This window comes from Gossypium arboreum, chromosome 3 (genome assembly GCF_025698485.1).
Source record: "Gossypium arboreum isolate Shixiya-1 chromosome 3, ASM2569848v2, whole genome shotgun sequence".
NCBI lineage: Eukaryota > Viridiplantae > Streptophyta > Magnoliopsida > Malvales > Malvaceae > Gossypium > Gossypium arboreum.
In genome coordinates, this window is record NC_069072.1 from 28,813,775 (window position 1) to 28,837,102 (window position 23,328).

Sequence of the window (23,328 nt, forward strand, 5' to 3'; positions counted from 1 at the left end):
GTGATATGAAAGTTTATATTGTGAAAAATATCTAGATTTGCTTAATGCTCATATGATGTAGTGCACTTGGCTTACTTGACAAGTTGAATGGGATAAATAGAAATTCGTAGAGGTATGAGTAAGGGTTCATAATATCATGATACGAATGAAAATGTCATTGTCTTGATTGGACATTGAATGTTGATGAATGTTAATGATATTTTTATGAGATAAAGAATTATAATGAAATGAACTTATCTATGTTAAATTGTTTGGACTGAATTATATGATTGTAATGATATGTATATGATGATACACAAAGTGAAAGTTATGATTGTGATGCAAATATTCATGTTTGTTTGGCCCTTATGTGATGTTATGAGCATGACTTATTTGATTAAATGAATGGACAAGTAAAGCTATCTAGAAAACATAAGATGCATGCATAAGTATACTTGTCTAAATGGGATAATTGGAAAATTGGTGTAAACCAACATGAATGTTGCGTTGCCTGAAATGAATGACATGATTTTGACGATGTTACTATGATGATGAAAGTTGTGTCATATGTATATGTATAAGAAAGTCGAGTCAGAGGCCCTACAACCCCTCCCCCTTATCAAAGTGGTGCTTATAATGGAATTTCATAAGATTTGTACTGAATAAGTTCCCAGTTGAAAAACCAAAGAGTTCAATGATAGAATAATTATAAGTATGATTAGAGATTGAGAATGAGTTGATAAGTAAAGTTAGAGCTAGAAAAGTATCAGGTTGACATAAAGATTATTGGAGCTATGCACTGTCCCAGTTAGAGAATGAATTTACTTTGGTAAATTGAATTACTTAGGTACAAGGTCGAGAAAAGTGTAAATCAAAATTTATTCAAAACTGATCTTCTTTAGTGAAAGGTCTAACATGAAATTTGTGATGGCAGAACTAGTTGTGGGAAATGGTATTTGAGATGTGTAATAACTGAGTGTGACAGTTACGGCTGAACAGATTTAACAGTTTCTTCTGAGATGTTTTATATATTTATCTGTTCTCAGAAAAATTTCTATGGCTGTTGATCTTTTGAAGAAATTCTTGTTATATAGGAATGTTTTCTAATCTTAGTGTTAGATAGAAACATTGGTAGTCTGACTGGTTTATAATTTGTATTGTTGTATTTCCTGGGGCATTTTATTACATTTCGTCTGATAAGAATTGATGAGAGGATATGTATGATATTATGATACTGTTTCTTCTACTTGATGCTCCATTTGATATATATGTATGGGAAGATACATTGTTCTTGTTATATTTGATTCCAGTGGGATTAAATGATGTTTTCTTCTGGACTTCTTTTCTCTGAGGAATTTTCGAGATCTTTCATATTTTCCTATGAGTTTGGTTTTCGATTTTCCGACATAGTATTGTATCTTGGATTTCTTTATTCAGTTTTCTTGTTATCTTTATTCCATAATTTGTCAATTACGACTTATGTTTGAAGTGTGTTCTTCAGCTCGTGATAGTCATGACAAGCATGACTATACTTCCGATTTGATCTTGGTAATATGGTGATTTTAGTATTGGAACTTCTCAAATTTCCGTGTAAGGATTTGACAACAGTAAAGGCATAAGTGATAAAAGCACGAGTTTCAATCGGTATAGTGGATTACTTCTCTCAAGTAAGTCAATTATAATTAATGACTTCAATTGAGATATTTTGGTTACTTGAGCTAATGCAATTGAGATGGTTTTGATTAGCGTAAGGAATGAATAGTAAAGGACTTCATGATGAATTGTTTAGTAACTAGAAGAAAGGATTACTTGAAATGTCATTCAACGGTGTTTAGGTCGGCTCGAGTGTTTAATCTATGTGAATTATTTATTTGAAAGATTTCATATGACAATTATGTCAGGATCATTTTTCCCAAGTCTGATAATAGAATTTCATTTCTTTACGGGTAAAAGGCAAATAGTCTGAACGAGAAGTGTATATCTCTTAGAAAATTTTGATATGAGTTGAAGCTACTAAGAATGATAAAGTTTTCATCTTGCAAAAGCTGAAAATTTTATTACATGTTAGCAAGGTTTGGACAGATGAGAATATTGCTAACCAAAGCGTCTGAACTGGACTAGTCTGCATTGAGTAAAGATTTCCTAATTTTCAGTAATGCGCTGTTGTATGAATGGTGATGTGTTTTAAGAAAATAAGGTAATGTGATAGTTTAGAGCTTTTGATGTCACAGAAAATTTGAGCTGTTGATGGGGTTAAAGTCGAGCATCAGGATCTACCATAATTATCTCTGCCAGTATTGATATTAGGATGAGAATGAGAAGGATTATTTTCGAGGCTATATCAGAATTATTTCCGTAGCGGAAAGAGGAAAATGTGATAGTGAGTAGTAGACTAAAAGAGTACAGTGAGGATCGACTTCTGATGTTGAATTTCAGATTGGATCTGATTCATGGAATTATTATTCCGAGCCTTATACAGAAAGAATTGTAGGAAGTTCACAGTGAAAATTTGGCTATTCATTCAGAGAGTAATGACGTGTACTGTAATTTGATTCAGATGTTATTGGATTGTGATTTATCGATGATGAAAATCTGTATGATTATTTCGGAAGAGTACAGGTCCCTTTGATTGTTGGATTTCTTGGAATTCTAGTCTTCATAAACCAAATTGAGATCCGAGTTTTATGTCATGATATCATGAGAAACTGAGAAGCCTTTGAAAATTTAAGAACAATTAGGAGTTGAGTCCGTAAGCTTTTAGATCATATGAGAAATTAAAGAGATGTATTGGAGGCACCGCCTAAGTGAAGGTACTTTGGTATCGAGTATGAGATTGAGAAATCTAAGTGAAGACCACTTTTCTGGTAAGATTTTCGGTGACGAAAATCCCTAAAGGGGGGAGAGTTGTAACACCTTGATTTTAGGTCTAGTCGGAAAAGTGGTTTCGGGACCACAAATCTGACGATGAAAATTTTATTTTTTATTATATTTTTATGGTCTACGATTTCACGGAATAATTTCGTAAAAATTTCATTTGAAAATTTTGACGTTCGGGCACTTAATTTAGTCAAAAGGACTAAATCGTAAAAAGTGCAAAAGTTGAGTTCTACATACTAGAGGTGTCCAATTGTTATGAAATTTTAAATTGAGGGTCCTTAAATGGTAATTAGACCATTGGTTAATTTCTGGACAAAAATAGACATGAAATGGGTGTAATAAAATATTTTTTAAGGGTATTTTGGTAAACTAATAATTAAAAGAATTAAAAAGGGAAATAAGCCAAATTAACTATCATCTTCTTCATTCAACCGTTTCTACCAGCAGCAGCCATCGTTAAGGTTTGTTCAAACTCCCAAGCTCGATTGTAAGTGCTCCCTAGCCCCGTTTTTAAAGTTCTTTATATTTTTGAAATCCCGGTAACTTGGTTAAGCTTATTCTAGCAATAATTTAACCTAGGGTTTATATTTGGAAAAATACCCATAGGTGAAATGTGTTTATTTTGATGTTTTATGGTAGAATATGAAGCTTGAAATTGTGTTAAACAACTTTTACTAAGCGATTTTACGTGAAAATGAGTAAAACGACATAATTGGTAAAAATACCTAATGTTCATAAGTACATGTTAGAGTGCAAATTTGATGTTTCTATAGAAGGGAAAAATGATCAGCATGTCATAAAACATAAGGAAATAGGATGAAGTTTAATTTACGAGTCTAGGGGTAAAAATGTAATTTTGACAAAGTTTAGGGGCAAAATTATAATTTTGAAAAAATATGATTTTGGGTTAATTTGAATAATGTGAGTCCTAATTAGGCTATATTTGAAATGATAGATCAAGGAAAAATCAAAATTCAGGATAAAATCAAAAAATATCAGGTTGTGGACAAAATGGTAAAAATAGCCATTTTCGCATACGAGGTAAGTTCATATGATTTTTTTATAATGCAATGCGTAATTTAATGTTATTGAATTGATATTAAATGAGATGTAAGTTCATGTGTAAATGTTGGTAACATAATTGTCATTTTAAGTAATTTAATGTTATTTATATCATATGATGATTATTATTATGAAATATTATGCTTTGTGGTTATTATTGAGTAATATGCAAAATTATGTGAATCACTTGATAAATATGAAATGCTACCAAGTATCGGTTCTGACATTCCGTGGAAGACGAAAAAAATGTGTGATCGAGGAAAATCCTGTTTGAACCTTAGGAATAGATTAGGATACAAGTGACATGTCACTAGGATATTTGAGTTCTGAACTCGTTGAGTTGAGTCCGAGTTCGTGAGATGTAACTAGGCATCCGAACTCGTTGAGTTGAATCCGAGTTCACTTATGGATGCACACACCCGAGCTCGTTGAGTTGAGTCCGAGTTCACTTATGGGTGGGTTACATGGTAGCTTGGCTACACATAAATTCCACAGGCTATTGAGTTTGTCTAGCTGTGGGCATGGCACTTATGTGCATGCATTTCGTGTATCTAATTATATTCTGAGTGTTCAATGGGTAATTTGGCGAAGTATTCATTGATGATCCCAATGAGATAAGCCATTGGTGAGTATGTCTTTGAGTTATGTTACAAGTTGTACAGGTATGTACACTAAACTTATGTATGATGCCTTAACATGTGATGATCTATGATGTATATAGTATTTGGTGAATATTATGAAAATGACATGATTTGGAATAATTCCTTGATACTTGATGACATTGAGATTATGGATTTATGCTTATGAAGCATAATTATGTGTTCTTACCATTATGAATGAAATGATATTGTATGGATTTAGTGAATAATAGAAATGAATGAGTAAATTTAGCCTTGGCAGTTTTGGGTTACTGCAGTGGTGCAACTTTGGAAATTCACCATAAATTGTGGAAATTGAATTAGGGGCTAAATAAAATATGAGGTTAAATCCCAATGATCCTATTTTCACATAGAAGAAACGGTATATGCAATCGAAATTTCCATTATGAGATATTGAAATTGTTGTGAGACAGAGTCTGAATGACTTTGTGATCCCCTATTCTGATTTGAGAAAATCATTAAAAATTGTATAAATATAATTATGGGTTGTAATTTATATTATTAAAATCCTTAATGAGTCTATTCTCTAGAAAGATAGATGAGAGCATTATCAGAATTCTGTACTATGAGAAAAAGAATTTTTAGTGAAGAGAGGTCAGAACTATTGGACATCAAAACAGGGGGGAAACTTTAATGAATAAACTGTACTAATTTGCTAAACCAAAAATTCTGGAAATTTTATGGGAGAAAGGTATATGAGTCTAGTTTCAAGAAAAATTAACAAAACTTAATTTTGAGTCTTTTAGCTCTAGATATAAATGAATTAGTAACTATAACTCGGTAAAACAGCTTAACCTGAACAAGAGTAAATTGTACGATTATGATGTTTCACTTTAAAAAAAAATGTGGGTAATTGCTTATTAACTTCATATGGCCTTACTAAGCGTAAAGCTTACCCCTCCTCTCTACTTCTTCAGTTTTGGCAGTTTGGCTCGGGGTTAGAGATCGTCGGAGGCAAAATCACACTATCAAGCTATCATTTTTGGGAAAATTAATTCAAATATTAGAAATATCAAGTGAGTGGCATGTATAGGAAGTTGGTTTGTGATATGTATTATTATTATGACTTTGACCACATGTATCGGTCTGCATTGAGTCATCGTATATGATCATAAGATGTGGTCCTTATCCATTATGGTTTGTAAGTTTAATTAATCATGCCATGTCCTATGTTTTGATGTGATGATATAGTTAGCTTTGTTTGTTATGTATGATTGGTAATACATCAGGTAAGTTAAATGCAGGCCAGTGGATCATGAATTAAATGAAAATGAGTAATGTTGCCTTGAATATGGATGTTTAATGGACAAATTGGTAATTACATTATGATGGTATAAAATGAGAGTAAGATTTAGCATGTCTAGTTCTAGTTAGTGTAAGAATGTATATTATATACAGGATGGTAAGCAAATATGTTTAAAGTGAATGACAAATTATTGAATAATTATGGATGTGTAAGTGCTCATTTATGCCACATTAAATGTCTTTAAATATGAGTCTATGCACGTGTTCGAAAAGTTTTGAATTAAATGAAATTTTATGGCCCAATTTTCGTCTATGTGTATGGTTAAGTCTGGTAATGCCTCGTACTCTGTTCTGACCTTGGATACAGATAAGGGGTGTTACATTTAAATTAATAGCAATTGACTTTTCAACTTTTACGATTTAGTCCTTTTCGCTTAATTAACTATTGAAACGTTAAAAATTTTCAACGAAACTTTAATACCACATTAGTAAAACTCCATAAATATTTATAAAAATATTTACAGCTCGGTTTATAGAAACGAGGTCCTGATACCTCATATTCTAAAACCACTTGACCTTAAGGTCTTACCACTTGAACTTAATAAATCATTTATATAACATAAATTATTAAATCAAAAACCTTTTTAAAACTATATTTGACTCGTAAATATTAAATAATAATATTTACGAACTTACTCGTCAGATTTGGTGGCCCTAAAATCACTGTTTCCGACACCACTAATAAAGGGGCTGTTACATAGGATCTATTCTACTTGGGTCCTATCTGATGTACTATAAGTCCAATTAGTCACATGTATGTCTCTATCTTATAGGAGTCATCTCTAGCTAGACTTGATAGACGGTATATTAGTGTTTAAATCAATTTGCTCAATTTCAATTAGACTAAGAACGTGTTTAGATTATCTACTAATATAAGTTATTTTTCCATATTACGATCCAACCATGCAATACCACTTGATATTAGTATAAATGTTAGATAATCAATGAACCAATATTTGCATTCATTTTGCTTAACGTGCAAAAATCATTGAGGAAAATATACAAAAGATATTAATGATATTGGTGGATATTTATCAAACCAATTTGTTTGAAAAATTACAAATACATAGACGAAATTACTACATTAAGGGCACTAAATCCCAACATTTAGCTCTTTAAATTAGAGAGTTAAGTAGAGTTGTGAATGTACACATCCATTTTCACAAGTTTAGTTCTCAAAAATTGCTATTTTCCGTTCCAAGTTTTGCTCTCTTGTACTTCTTGTTCTCTTTGTTTTAGGGGACAATTTGTATAGTTTACCCTTATTTTTATATTGATATATTGTAATTAATTTTTATTGCTTGATTATATCTTGTTCAAGTTAATTTGACTTAACTTCAAATTGGTATTTAAACTATATCTTTTTTGTCATCTTGGTACATAAACTACTTTTTTTCCTAAGTTGGTACATCTGTTAGTCAAACCATTAAGTTTATTTTATTTTTTTAAAAAGTCTTAACCTATAAATTGACACCTAAACTATGCATTTTTTCTCATTTTGGTACCTACATGTTTTTTCGTTATCATAAATTATACCTAAACTATTTTTCTCCCAAGTTGATACCTCTATTAGTTTAATCATTAAGTTAATGGTAAAAAATAGCCAATTAAAAATTGTAATTGGGGATAAAAAGACAAAAATATTATTTTCTCTTTGTATATATTTTCACTTTATATTTTTTTCTTTCTTCTTCTCGTCTTAGGCTTCTTCTAGAAGTGTGAGCATTTTGGGTTTCTTATTGGTTCTCAGTTTAACTAGTCAATCCGGTTCTAAAAATGCTAGTTTTGATCAATGAAAGTGTAATAACTCAAATTTGCCCAGCCCGTAAAAAACAAAACAAAATATAATAAAAGTCCTTTTTACAGTCCAAATTGATAACCTATATACATAGCCCAATTGGAGCACTACTTATGGCCCATTTACAAATCACATTGGTAGCCCGCATATTGAATCTCATTGCACCTAAAACCCTTAGCCCAAATACCCGAACTAGACCTAAATCAGTGAAGCCCAGGAAGGCCCAATTCCTAAACCGAATCAGGAAACCCTAGGGTTTCCAGAAACACTCGCGCCGCAAGCATGATCCCAATCATCACGCCGTAGTCAGCGACCCCTCATCTCACGTCGCAATCGGTGCGCCAGTGCGCCATCATCAGCGCCCGATCATCGTTGGTCTTCTCGTCGTCACCTGCAAAAAAAGGAAGGAGATACACAACAAATATGGCAAGGAATTGAATAGAAGAATACACCAAATTTGTACAGGGGCTATAAAAGCCAAATGTATTTCACTGTAAAAGAGGACATTTTTTCACATATATAAAAACAGATACACGCATATATACAGAGAAGGGAGAAATACGAACAGTTTCATTGTGGAAAAGGTGATTTAGTTACATTTTTCTTTCCTTATGGTTTATTTCCTGTTGTTCAACGCGTACGAATTGTTTTTTTAAAAAAAAAACCGTTAGTATTTAGAAGAGAAAAAAGGTTACCTGTGATTCACCTGGAAAAGTGAGGGCTTTTCTCCTTCCAACCGTCGTGTGCGGTGGCGCGTATGGAGCATGGGCGATGAAGGCCGGAGGCCGGAGCTCGGAGGGTTCTTTTGTTCTCCCCCTGCAGAGGATTTTAAGTTTTTTTTTTTTAAATTAGCTTTAAGAAAAGAATTTTTGGACCGAAATCTGACCTATATAGTATTATAAAAACGGTGTCGTTTTTGCTTAGTTTAATAAGCACTAAAACGGCATAGTTTAAATAAAGGACCCGTATGTTGACCCGTGACCCAGGAAGGATCCGCGTATTTTTGCTTAAAGGGCTAATTGCACAATTGGTCCTTCCGCATTTTCAGAATTTATAATTTCGTTCAATTCAAATTTTATTTTATTTTAATTTGACCCTGACCTTTTATTTTCGTCTCAATTTAGTCCTAGTTGCTATTATAAAGCCTATTTCGGGATAACCTCGTTTTGGGATTAGGGTCAAATTGCCCAGTGAGTCCCTCAACTTTTAACGCGTGTTTCAATTGGGTTCAAAATTCATTTTATTTATTTAAATTTAACCCTAGATTTTTATTTAAATTCAATCTTAATCCTTTTATATATATACATTTTATATATAATTTATTTATTTTAAATATTTTATATATATTATTTATTTTATAAATATTATTTAGACATGTAAAATTATTATATATAATATTTTTATTTATGTATTATTTATCATGTTATTTATATATTATATATTTTATTTATAGCTTTTATTATATATTATATATTTTATTATATATTATTCCTATATTATCTTCATTTTATTATATATTATTTTATTATTTATTATTTATTAGTACATATAATTTTAAAATTTGTAAATTATTATTAAATAATACATATATCATTATTAAATATTTAATATTTAATATCTAATGTTCTTAAATTTACTATAAAATTTTGTTCCTATTTAACATATTATTATTTTTATAAATATATTAAGTTATTATATCATATAGTATGTTTTATATATATATTAATCATTTCTAAAAAACTCTCATTTATCGTTTTTATATTATTTTAAATATTTTTTATACCTCATCTATTTTTAATTGTATTTGTTTTTTTTACTTATATTTTATATATGTTCATAATTTGTTTATTTATTTTTGTATCTTTTTGTATTTATTTAGTATTGTTTTAGTAGGTTAATTTTTATCTCATCAATTATTTCTTACTTTTATGTTATTTATTGTTTATTATATTTGTGTGAAAATTGATTATTTATGTTATTATTTTAAGTTATATTTGCATGAGATATTATTGTATATATATATTATGTAATTTATATTGTTATATTTATTATTTTCTATGACTATATCTGCATGAAATGATAATGTATATTATGTAATTTATGTCGTTATTTATCATTTTCTATATTATATTTGCATGAATTGTTAAAGTATGTATCATACAGTTTATATTATTTAGTATTAATATCTTGCAATATGTTAAATACATTATTGTTTTAATGAAAATTTATATTTCATTTAATCCAAAAGAAATTTAAAAAAAAGGCAATGTTCTTTTATATTTAGGAATTCGGGAAGTAGTGCCTTAACATGCTGGGTTGCGATTTCCCGTTTATCTAAATATCTAAAGTATCCTTCTAAATAAATTTTGTAAATCACGAGATGATTTCAGTTACGAAAGTTTAAGAATATCGTGTCCAATCATGCTGGATGTGATGTTCGTACTCTTTTGGAGTGAAGGAATCTCGATTTTCAACTCAAATTATTTCAGTTTTAAAAAAAATCATATTTTAAGTTCTTTCAAACTTTTGACATCAAGACAGAAAACTATTTAATTTGGTACCAATTTTGGGCGTTGCGAGGGTGCTAATCCTTCCTCGTACGTAACCGACTCCCGAACCTATTTTCTCACAATTTCGTAGACCAAAATGTCTTATAAGGTGATCCAATCACACCTAAAAAGGTTGGTGGCGACTCCCGTTTTCAAAATTTCCCCTCTTTAAAAAAAAGGGTTTCGACAGAAAGAACTTTTTTGATCTCATTAGGTTGAAGGAGGCGGTGAAGTTTGAAAACAAAATTAATCGACAGCATCACAACCTTAAAGGAGCAAATTTCGAGCATTGTTGGTATTTTCAACATTCTAAATGAAGAAGAAAGAAAAAAGAGAAAAAATAAAAAAGAGAAAAATAATGTAAAAGAAAAAAAGAATTAATTTCTTTAAAAGTTTATATGATGTGACCGTCTATTATTGAGTAGAATTTTTCTAACAAGATATACCATTTTGGTGTAAAATGGATAACGTAAGAATAATTCAAGTACTACTTGTGACAAAAAAAGTTTAGGTGCTAACTTGAGAAAAATGTATCATTTAGGTATTAATTTGTAAATTAAGCCTTTTTTGAAAATAGAATTAATGGTTTGACTAACAATTGAACTAATGGAGGTACCAATTTGAGAAAAGAAGTAGTTTCGGTACCACATTTGACCGAAAAATATATATGTATCAAAATGAAAAAAATGGTAATTTAAGTATCAATTTGTAAGTTAACCCAATTAATATAAAATTTTGTTTAAGTTTTGCCTATTTCATCATCTTATCCAGCAAAAGTTGTCTTAAGATATGCGATTGTTGTTAACCATTTTTAAGATAAGGAACGTTATTTTATATTGTATCGATTATAATTTCAATAGGTGTGATTGGCAATTTCTTACTAATCTTGGCCTTGGGTGATATGTTTGATTTTATTACATATACCAACTAAAGATTCCTTCTATAGAGCTTGGCAAGAGGATAAATACCAATACAGATAATAATCCATTTATCAATTTAATGAATATAAGGACATGTCATTGTCCATTAAGGCATTTTTACGTTAGCGTCCGAGATGACATGCTTTCTAGAACATAAGGTGTTTATGGAATCATTCATTCGAGTCTAACTATAATATTAATATATTTTATATTTGTTTAAGTTCGGCTCAATTCAATCTAAAGTATATGTTTAAATTTTTGTTTCAGCTTATTTATATTTGTAAATAATTAACTTAAACTTATTTTAGACTCGTCCTATATTATTTTTAAAATTTGATAAATTTATATATATTTTATTTATTAAAATTTTATATATAGTCATCTTAATAATTTTTAATATTTTTATTAATACTACTATAGATTTTGTTTTTATGTGTTATAAATTACATAATATATAAATATAGCATAATATAAAACATTACAAAATTTTAAAAACGGGTCAAGTCGGGCCACGGTCGGACCTTGAATGTTCAAGCTCGAGCCCGACCTATATTTTAAATGAGTCCGACTTTTTTGCCCACGTCCATTTTTCGAGCTTAATATTTTGGTCCAAATTCTTCCAAATTTCGAACAGACCTTCGGGCTTGAGCAGATAACCCGATCTATTAACAGGTCTATCTAGAACCTATGTTATTTTTATAATAGGTTTATCTTAATTCCTAACCTCAATTGTTGGATTATTGAACGGACTGGATAGAAAATTAATAAATTGTTCCAATTTTAACTTGTAATTTATTGGTTGGATGTTCATCTTTTTTAAAAAATAACTTGGATTCAAATTTCTGTTGCATAAAAAAAATAATAACAAATTATTTGTATTATTTACACATTATATGAAATTACATAGACAAATTATTTGATACATTTAGAGTAGACTAATCCCTTTGTCCCAGGTTTTTTTAAAGAATAAAACAACTAGCCACAAAATGTGTTCCATTCCCATGTTGAACTCTCTACTACATGGTTGAGGCATAAGTAGAATAACCACCATGCCAACTAGCCACAAAATGTGTTACATTCCCATGAACGAGGTTGAACTCTCAACTACATGGTTGAGGCACAAAGGGAATAACCACCATGCCACACCTCGTGGTTGGGTTCAATATTTTAAGGCAACAAATGCGTATGTTAATATTTAGATATTCACTCACCTATAAATTTTTATTTCTTTTTTGATAATTAGGGAAGGGAATGTGATTGCTTGGTATCAAACTCAAGCTCTCATACTTACAATATAATACTCTTGTCACTAGACTAAGAGGCTATTGGCATAAAAATTTTATTTCTAAATTAAGATATTAGTTTAGAAATAAATAGTTTACTTGGGATAGTAAAATTATTTGAAATAATTAAATATATTATTTAATTGAAATAACATTATTTCTCATTTTAAATAATTAAAAACTTATCCAAATTTATCATCTAAAAGATCTACCAATTATAAATTTCGGTTGATTGAATTATAAAACTATTATCGTAGGCGTTATCCTTCCAAAAGACGATGATCTCTTTCAAAATCTAGTAAATTTGATTTATAAAATTTTAAAAATATCAAAATTTCTAATACATACTTTTTAAAATTTTTATTAATTTTATTAACTTTTGTAATTCTTTTCATTTTAAAAGATCTTTTAAGTTTGGCTTAATGGCAAAAGCGGCCACTAATATTTGCATGTTTTGTCAAAATGACCCTAATTGTATTTTTGAGCATTTTTGATCATCAACTTTTTTTTCAAACTGTTATTTCTAACAAATTTAATGAAAGTAATGTTAACAAAGTTAATAAGGATGGTGTGAAATTTCATATGTAGAATATTTTTAATGAGATGTATTACATAAATAACCCTATAAGTTAATTACATGTAAAAAATAAAAAATAAATAATACATTAAATTAAAAAACTCTTAATTTAAAGAAAATAAAGGTAATTATCTAAAAAATTAACTCAGAGAAAAACTTCTCAATAAACAAATATATGAAAGATTGAAACTTTTTTAAAAAAATTTGAATTCATTAAATTTATGAGAAAAATAATTTAAAAAAATTAAAAGTTGATGGCAAAAAAATTTCAAAAATACAATTATAACTATTTTAATAAAATATGTAAATATTAGTAACTAAATTTATCTTTAAACTTTTTCACAAGATGACTTCACTGTGATGCCATAAAAATAAAGTGAAAAAAAAGAGTAAATTCTTCTAAGTCGATGCTTGAACCCAATACCAATTATAGCATTGTCTGATTTTTTATTTTAGGAAACCAATTTCCAATAAAAGCATTTTATAGGAGATCAATATTGATGGAGAAAAACTTAATTAGCTAGTAATTAAACCACGATATCCAAATTAAGTCTCCCTTTCTTAATTGAAAAATCTGAAAAGTAAAATTATGAGAAGAAAAAGAGATAAAAGCTTATGAAATCCACAATGCAAGGTGTTTAATTACAATAAGAGTAAACTATAAATATAGTCACTTTTATTTGTCTCAGATTATATTTTAGTTATTAGTATTTGAAATATTACGTTTTAGTTATTTATGTTATCATTTTGTTACGAAGTAGTCATTCTACCGTTAAATTTCATTACTTCCTTAATGGCTGTCCTATGTGGCAGTTCAAATTAAATTTATTTAATTAAAAACATATTTTCATCCTAACAATTAGATATCTAATTTAAAACTTATTTAGACTATTACATAAGACTGCTGTTAGGGAGGTAGTAGAGTTTAATAGTAGAGTGATCACTTTATAACAAAACGATCAAATAACTAAAACACTTAAATTATTAAAATATAATCAAGTAAATAAAATGACTATTTTATAATTTATCTTTAATAAATAAAAAATATTGACCAAAACTTCCATTTTAACTTCAAAACGTCAAGATTGATGCCTAAGAATGAAGTAAGAAGAATGGAATGAAGTAAGAAGAATGGAGTTTTTTCAATAAAAAAAAAGAAAAAAGAGAGAGGATAAAACATGTGATGTGAGTGAGTTTGGAACACTTTTCCCTTCCAAACACACCTCCTATTATTATTTTCCTCCCTCCCTCCCACCCTCCCTCCCAAACACCACTTGCACGTGCTATCCTCTTTCTCTCCCCTTTCCTCTCGATCACTACAAACATCCAATTGACACCCAAAAATTCAAATAAAGAAAAGAAAAAAAAATTCCTCTTCGGCTCTTACTCTATCTTTTCTTTTCTTTCTCTCGTCCCCACCAACAGGAGAGAAAGGAAAAAGAAAATACAAACCTTTCATCTTCCTCTATAACGTAACCATTAAAGGTGAAATATATATATATAGAATTTAAAATAAACAGAGGAACAATTTCTTCTTTCCTTTTTTTTTTTGTTTTTTCAAATGCACGCAAAAAATAGGATTCCAAGTAGCGGCCACAGCACCCCATCACCGCCGGCGTCACCACTACGGTCACCGAGGTACCGCCACGGAAGGAAGTCGGGTCGGTTTAGCCCGTTCCAACCGGGGCGGACCATAGCCCACCGTCTCGCTTGGTTACTTCTTTCGGTTCTTCTTCGTCGACAAGGGATTTTTCTCTTTGCTCCTCTCATTTACATCTCTGGGATGCTTCTTTACATGGGCACCGTTTCTTTTGATGTGGTTCCCGTTATTAAACACCGACCCGCACCCGGCTCTGTTTACCGGAGTCCCCAGCTTTATGAGAAGCTTAAAATTGATATGAATGCCGATAATTCCTCTGCTGATGCGGTGAGTCACTTATTTTTTATTTGTTCCTTTTTACTCAATTCTGATGGCTTCTTGGATCTTATTATTGCGGTTCGAGTTTTTTTTTTTTTGTAAGATTTTCACTTTTGGCTCGGATTTGTCTTTTGAACCATTTTGAATTTGGAGTTTTTGTTTCATTTCTTTTCCTTCTTGGTTTGGATCTTGGTAGAATTTGAGGGACTTGGATAATATAGTTGCCTTTTTTCTGTTGTGTTATTGATAATGTGTTAGACTTTAGATTTCCGAATATTTCCTTGAAATTTAGAAATAACGTAAAGATTTTAAAATTTTTTTCTCATTTTGAAGATTACCGAGAAATAGAATGCTGAATCAAGGAATCATTTTTAGCATTATTCCTTTTTTTGTTAATAAAAAAATCACTGTTGGTTGCTGAGGAAGTAGACCCTTGTGTCTTGTTGTACATGTTTCATTTCCAGCTGTAACAATCTTTGGGATCGTATCTGGATCTGAAGAACATGGAAACTGCATTTCTTTATATATTGTAGTAAAAATAATTGCAGCTTAAGTGAATTGAATCCAGAAGCTTCCGTTGATTGATTTAATCTTTAGGTAGAGCAGCACTGGTGGATTGTTGATGACTTGCTTCTTCTAAATCTAACTTGATTATTAGATATTAGTCTTTTACAGAAGCGGAATATGAATAAATCAAATCACTTTATTACCAGAACACTAGGATGGTAAACAGTTGCTATGGTTTCTTTTCATAATTGGGCTCATTTCTTCTTTGCATGTATCAGTGTCTGACTTTATGCTCTTTCTGTTTTAAACTTTCTCGGTCTGCTTCTTAAGGGCAATATGAATTACAATACAATCTAATTATACTTTCATATCTAACTTTTTGTAGTGTTCTATACTGCAACAGCTGCACGGTGAAGGCTTTGTAGATTTTAAATTGATTATTGAGATTTACATCTGATGCTTATTCATTATTTGTTATTATATCTTCCCTAAACTTATTGAATTTGTTGTAGATTTCGACTATTTGGAAAAATTCCTACAAAGGAGGGGAGTGGAGGCCTTGTGTAAACAAGTCATTGGAAGGTATGGAACTATGTCTTATTCCCTTTGTTTTGTTTAAGAAGGTTATTATAATTTTTCTGCAGCTTCGTTGATATTAATTAGATTCTTCTAGTTTTCTGACAACCATAATGTGGCTCTAAAATATAAATATATCCATATCGATGAATCTCGTTTTTGGCATTACTTTTGACTAATGGAACAAATTGCTTATCTTTAACTTGTATCTAGTATCCTCTTTATTTTTTGGGTGATCATAGTTGTTGCAAGCTTCTAAGTTTGACTATAAAAAATTGGAATAGTAGTGATTTTCTAAATGAATGGTACATGTCAAACAGAGTTGGGATTGCACACTTTGAAAAGTGAAAATACGTTGCTCTGATTCTTGGCCCTCCCTTATCTATACAAATTATAAATTTCCTGGCGCACATATATATCTAGATTAGATGTAGAAACCATTTGTTTAAAAGGTCAGACAACTCAGTTGTTGATTGACTAGGTTTTCAGGCTGGTAAGTTGATGATCTTGGGTGCTGAGGATTGCCAATTTGCTTCTTATGTTACTGACATTTTGAATGTCGCTCATTTAGAGTTCTATGTGCCATTTCTGGTGTTTTGCAAATTTGAGGTATTTGCTTGTTTTCTATGTGCATGTGTATATGCATTCTCCAATTTTATATGCATGAATATGGATTTTGATTGTTGACTGTGTTCATTAGTTTAAAACTGGGCTGTTCTTTCAACCACTATAGGCTTACCTGAATCAAATGGTTACATATATGTTGAGGCAAACGGAGGCTTAAATCAGCAGAGGACTTCGGTTGGTTTTATTTCTCATTAGTTTCTATTAACAATTTACATTTTACCTCCTTTTTTTTAAAAGCTTATATATTTTATGATCGCATTAAATATTTTCTCTACTTGGTTGTTTTGGATACTCTGTAGATATGCAACGCTGTTGCTGTGGCTGGCTATCTTAATGCAACACTTCTAATCCCAAACTTCCATTTTCATAGCATATGGAGAGATCCCAGGTTCGTGTTATTCTATTTCCAGTTGTTATGTTCTTAGTGTACCATCAAGGAGAAGTGTACAAAAATTTAGTAATCAACTACCAGGGAAAAAGAAAAAGAAAAAAAGGGGGGGGGGAGGGGAGTCTCAGTTCTCTGACAAATTGACATCTATTGAGAAGCTTAACCTGAAAGATATCCTATGATCTGATTCTCATGGAGAGGTTCATTAATAATAATTTTAATTTGTGTCCTGAGTTGTACAAATTTGCTATACTGGTAGGTTTGGGATGTGAATCTTTGTTGATTAAAATATTACTGAAATTAGGTGCATTATTCGCACGATTTTTTTGGGTTGAGGACTCCACACTTTTTGAAATACAAAATTTAATACTACTGGAATTGCATTTCAAGCCAGATTGGGATTACTATCTTTCCATTTCAAGTGGGGAAGAAAAATTTTGAGAAAGTGTTCAAATGAGAAAAAAAAATGAAATGAATTAAAAAAATATATATATATTTCCTCAAATGAAAAAAGCTCTTGAAATTTTTCTTGAACTAACTTTGATTTTCAATTTTCTTGGTTCTGTACATTATTTATTAGTTTGAACATCATTTTTTTCTTTTATGCATTACCCTTGTTCCTTCCAGACTCTTGTGATATGATCACATTTTACCAATCGTTTTGTTATCATGTCAACTGAAATTTGTGTACCTTTTTAATTTTTCCAGCAAATTCAAAGATATCTATGATGAAGATTATTTCATCAGTGCCTTGAAGAATGATGTACGAGTTGTTAATAAGATTCCTGAGTACATAATGGAACGATTTGACAACAATTTGACTAATGTTTACAACTTCAGAATTAAAGCCTGGTCATCCATTCAGTATTATAAGGATGTAGTCCTACCCAAGCTCCTCGAAGAAAAGTGAGTTTGAGCATTATTGTTGCTTAATTGTTTCTTTTTAGGGCTCTGTTCACCATTGCGTTTCAAAAGTTCTTTTGGAGGTAAAAGCACTTTTGGAGCCATAAACAATGCTAAACAGATAATTTTTAAAGGGAAAAGTGCCTTTGAACCCAGTTTTTGCGTTTGGAAAAGCTCTTTTGGAGTCAAAATGTCATTTTCAACCTCATTTATTATTCAATATCTTTTTCATATTCATATTGAGTATAATTATCTGTTTTAAAATTTATTTCAAATATAGCATTATATATTTGAATTTGTAATAGTTACATTTTAATAGTTAAAATAGGATTTTGTATTCAAATTAAATCTTACAAATAATTTATATTAGTTGCTTAAAAATATTTAAAATTTATATTTGATACATCTAAATATTAATAATGAGTTACAATAAATTATTTTTATATATTTATTATAATTTATGTTGATTATATCTTAATATTAATAAATTTTAATATAATTTAAATGCATATTTTTATTTTACAATATCAGTTTAAAAGGGATATTTTATCTTCTCAAAAGCACTTTTTGACAACAATATTAAACACTTGAATCTTAAACCAAATTTTTTTAAAGCTCTTTTTTCATTGCAGTTTTTTGCAGTACTTTTCAAAAGTAATGGTAAACTGGCATTAAGTTTAGCTTGTTTACTTGAGAGATGTATAGGAATTCTAGATATTATTGCTAATTGCAGCATTGGAAAAATACTTTTTTTGCTAAATTTAGCTGTTAACAATTATCCGTTTTATCACTTAAACCTTAATTTAAGTTTTGGATCACTTTGGCTTTCAATTTTCAAAATTTAGTCAGTTTTTCTTTTTTAAAAACAGAAAAGCTGATTGAACTGTTAAAACTTTAACAATAGTCTTTGTGAATTTTATTGTTGACGCGGATAATATTTTTTAAAAGATTTTAATTATTTTTTTTAATTTGTTGAATTTTTAATAATTTTTATGAAGTACATGTGGATTGCCATGTGAGTTGCCACCTTAGTGTTAAAATTTTTATGGTCTATTAAACTTTTCCATCTACAAAAAGGTAATTTGACTAAAATTTGAAAGTTGAGAGCCAAAGTGATAAAAAAATTAGAGCCAAAATGACCAAAGGAGTAAATGTTAAGGGCTAAATTTAGCATAGGTTGGTGTTTTTGTTACCAATTTTATTTTCTTCATCTTGTAATTATCTATCAATAAAGTACACTGTTTGTTCTTGTCTTAATTTGAGCTACTTGCTTTTTGATTGAATGACTCAGGATTATAAGGATTTCTCCTTTTGCAAACCGCTTATCGTTTGATGCTCCTCCAGCTGTCCAAAGACTGAGGTGCTTGGCAAATTATGAAGCTTTACGGTTTTCAAGTCCAATATTGAGCCTTGGGGAAACTTTGGTTGCCAGAATGAAAGAGCTCAGTGCAAATAGTGGTGGCAAGTATGTTTCCGTGCATCTTCGCTTTGAAGAGGTTAGTGTTGTGATGATCATAAAAAGGATTACTGCTATGACTGTTGGCAGCCATAGGTTTCCCCTGGTAAAAGATAATATTTATCAACTTGGTTTTTGTAAAATGTGTATGACATACTCTTGATTTGCAGGATATGGTTGCTTTCTCTTGTTGTGTATTTGATGGTGGGGAGCAGGAAAAAGAAGACATGAAAAAAGCAAGGGAAAGAGGTTGGAAAGGGAAGTTTACAAAACCTGGTCGAGTTATACGCCCTGGAGCAATCAGGATTAATGGGAAATGTCCACTTACTCCTTTAGAGGTACTCTTGGTTGCACTTTTGTTGTTTACTAAAGTTACTTCCAATTGAAAATTAAACTGGATTGATCTTTACAAGATGGTAATTCAATTATTGATAGTCATCCGAAAAGCAAAGATAATTTTATTGGTGTTAGATTGGAATGGTACTTGGTAGATCAGTGTAGCTAAAAGAACATCTATATGAACGGGTTTACAGGTTTTCTTGATTATTTATTGCTTGTTTGCTGATGGTAGTCAGAGGATCTCAAAATATTAATATTACCTGATGAAATGATAAAATTTCTATTCATTCTCTGATTTATGGCATAAAATAAAAACTAGAATTTTTAGACTGGCTTGCAATAAATTAATAGCAGGTCTTACTTGACAAAAAGAATTCATTAGTTGTAATTATGGAACTACTTTTTCTGGTCAAGTCATTATATGTTGTTCTGTTCTATTACCTGGTCATAGTCTATTATTTGTGCAAACTGAGTCAAATAGTAGGGACTCAATTTACCCTAATAAAGTATAGTTTCTAATCAACATTCTTGTATATTTCAAGGACTGATTTCAGAATTTGACCACTCCTTTATGAATTCTGGTTCTTTTTGAAGTAATGGAATCTTAAGAAGATGACTTACTATTGCTTTTGTACTGCCTTAGGGGATTTCTTTGACTATTTGATGGTTTAATTAGTTTGTTGCTTGACCTTAATAAAGGTGGCATATTTAAGTGACTATTCATGTATATTTCTTTGACTATTCATGCGACATGGTAAAGCATTTCTACTGTAATGACCGATGTTCTTGTGTTAACTAGCATGAAGGAATTATTTCATATATATATGTACAGACAGATTTACTTCTCGTATCAATGATAACTTATTTCGAGTTTTCTCTTACCTATTAGGTTGGATTGATGCTTAGAGGAATGGGGTTTGATAACAATACATATATCTTTTTGGCATCTGGAAAAATATACAACGCTGAGAAAACAATGGCTCCATTATTGGAAATGTTTCCCAACTTGCAAACAAAAGAGATGCTGGCATCGGAGGAAGAACTTACTCCATATAAGGTTTGAACATAGGAGATTTCACCTCTTCCTTTTTTCCCTCATTTTGATTCTTTTTCATATCTTTGACTTGGACTACTGCTTTCAGAACTTTTCTTCCAGGATGGCCGCCATAGACTATACTGTTTGCCTTCATAGTGAGGTATTTGTGACCACTCAAGGTGGAAATTTTCCTCATTTTCTGATGGGGCACAGGAGATACTTGCACGGAGGACACTCCAAGACAATTCGACCTGACAAGCGAAAGTTGGCATTACTATTTGATAATCCTAATATTGGGTATGCATTTTTCTTAATTCTAAATCCATATATACTTTTAAGTTTCCTGTTTTCCTGGAAAGACCAAAATGATTGATTTAGTTTGGGGATAAAAAATGATAAAAATATGCGATCTCTATTAGGATTTCAGCCAAAACAGGGATTGGTTTCTCCTACAAGTTTAATGGCTGTGATAGTGTAGACAGAAATATTCTTAGCGTTATTATTTTTAGAGGGTTAGAAAGTTTGGAAATATTAGCAGTTAGATAAGCATGAAGAAATACATATTGAAATAGTATCTTATTCCAGGTGGAAAAGTTTCAAGCGTCAAATGCTGAATATGCGGTCTCATAGTGACTCAAAGGGATTTGAACTCAAAAGGCCAAGCGATTCAATATATACTTTCCCATGCCCTGATTGCATGTGTCATACAAACAAATCAGCAGACTCAAGATCATCATCGGCTACGTGATCAGCTTGGAGAGGGTTTTGATGGGCATTTCTTGTACCTGTATAATTTAATGAGCACATCTTGCTGCTGACCCCCCTTTCTGTGTCTGACTTCATTTTGTTATCCTCTTAATGTTGCAAGAGGTCACACAATTTGGTTTTGGTAGCTTTGAGGATTTTTTTCAGAGGTCACATTGATTTATCGGTCTAATTACTTCACCGGGATTGAGTTGATGGGGAGTTGCATCTTTTGTATATGATGCCAGAGAACGGGGAATCGACAATTTTGCTATTTGAGGGGTAAACCCGGCATTACCCTGAGATTATTTCACAATTGCTGGTGCAGCTGCTGTATCTAACAAGCTGTGGTTTAACACATTGTATTCTTTCACACCCTGGTTTTGTGATTGTTTGTAAATTTAGTTACAGTTTGAAATTTAAGAATTGTTTGAGACAGGAAGGAATTTGGTGTACATTGTCAGAATTCATGTAACTTTTTTCCCATTTCAAGGATTTCTTTTTGATAGCAGCAATTCAATCTGGAGTTCTTTTTAGTCCTATTAGTCATTGGTCTGTTTCAGACATTTATCTCCCATCGGTATTTTCTTATTACTTTCATACAGGAATCAAAGGGCATTTGTTTTAGAAAGGGGTTTTGCTTAATCTTTGTCTACAAATGTTTCAGTCTTTATCCCTTATTTTATAAAGCTTTTCTAGGGATGGAATTAGAGCTGACGATTTCTGATGCACATGGTAGGGATAATATTCAGACGTGTAATTTTGTAGTTTAATTTCTAGTATGTGTGTATATGGATATGGTTTAATTGCACCTCTAGTCCCTGTATTATTCAGACTTCTGAAAATTTAATCCTGCTTTTAGATTTTAGGAATTTAGTTCAATCTAGTTTCAGCGTTGGACTTTCAATTGATAACATTATTAATTAATAACAAAAGTATAGAGTTTTAATTTTTAAAATTTTAATTTATTAATAGAGAGAGATTCTTTTCCTTTTTATTTTAGGCTTAAATAAAAAACGATCCCTAGCTTATACTCATTTTTTTTAAGTTAATATCTAATTTTTATTTTGTCAGAAATGGTACTTAAACTATACTTTGTTATTCAAAGTGATACATAAACTATATTTTATTATCTAAACTATCCCAACAGTTAAAAGAAATTCTTGTAGCTAATCATTTTGTTACATGTGGTAATTTTTAATTAAAAAAATTCAAAAAAAGTTAAATATTGTTTCCTTCCTTAAGCTTTAAATAAAGCTTACTAACATAAAACAATCTCTTTTGTTTCATGCAAGAACACTAGTAACGAAAAATTTAAGAACTTGTCGAAAATTCATCCAAACCTAGATTTTAATGAGCATCTTTTTTGTTTTGAAACCTCGATTCCGATTTCTTTCTTACACTGATTCAAAACTCATGTGTTATTTTTCTTAAAATAATCTCTATTTTCTATATATTTAGCATAAAATAGTTAATGTAGGTGAATCTTTATAATGAAAAAACTCATATAAAACATGAAGCCTAGGTAAAAATGAAATTTAAATTTGAGATAGAAAAGAACAAATAAAGTTATTTTTATTTTGGTATCATGCTTTATCTAGGTTTTTTCATTATAGAACTTCACCCAATATTAACTATTTTATGAAAAGCTTATTGAAAAGAATGAAGAATGTTTGTTATCAAAAGAAGGATGTTTGTTATTGTATTAGTGATTTTGAAATTTTTATTTGGATTATTGATGGTCTGTAATCAATTAAACAATACTTTTATACTGTACTAATACTATTGCTTGGGTGATGCTTAGAAATGTTAAATGCGTGATGGT

At 30.3% G+C, this 23,328-nt stretch overlaps 1 protein-coding gene across 1 annotated transcript; it reads left to right on the top strand.

The window, feature by feature from the left end:
• Window positions 1-14,270: 14,270 nt before the first annotated feature.
• Window positions 14,271-22,018, top strand: LOC108464608 (protein ESMERALDA 1). The gene is made up of 10 exons (XM_017764973.2): window positions 14,271-14,936; window positions 15,947-16,016; window positions 16,744-16,811; window positions 16,937-17,025; window positions 17,734-17,931; window positions 19,220-19,424; window positions 19,555-19,722; window positions 20,613-20,780; window positions 20,866-21,056; window positions 21,345-22,018. Exons 1-10 carry the CDS (start codon window positions 14,571-14,573, stop codon window positions 21,505-21,507), a joined length of 1,686 nt encoding a protein of 561 aa, XP_017620462.1. The 5' UTR covers window positions 14,271-14,570; the 3' UTR covers window positions 21,508-22,018.
• The last annotated feature ends 1,310 nt before the right edge of the window (window positions 22,019-23,328 follow it).

Coding starts and splice junctions, on each gene's coding strand:
- LOC108464608 (XM_017764973.2), top strand. CDS start 14,571: ATGCACGCAAAAAATAGGATTCCAAGTAGCGGCCACAGCACCCCATCA. Junction 17,026..17,733: donor AGCATATGGAGAGATCCCAG/GTTCGTGTTATT, acceptor TAATTTTTCCAG/CAAATTCAAAGATATCTATG. Junction 19,723..20,612: donor GTCCACTTACTCCTTTAGAG/GTACTCTTGGTT, acceptor CTTACCTATTAG/GTTGGATTGATGCTTAGAGG.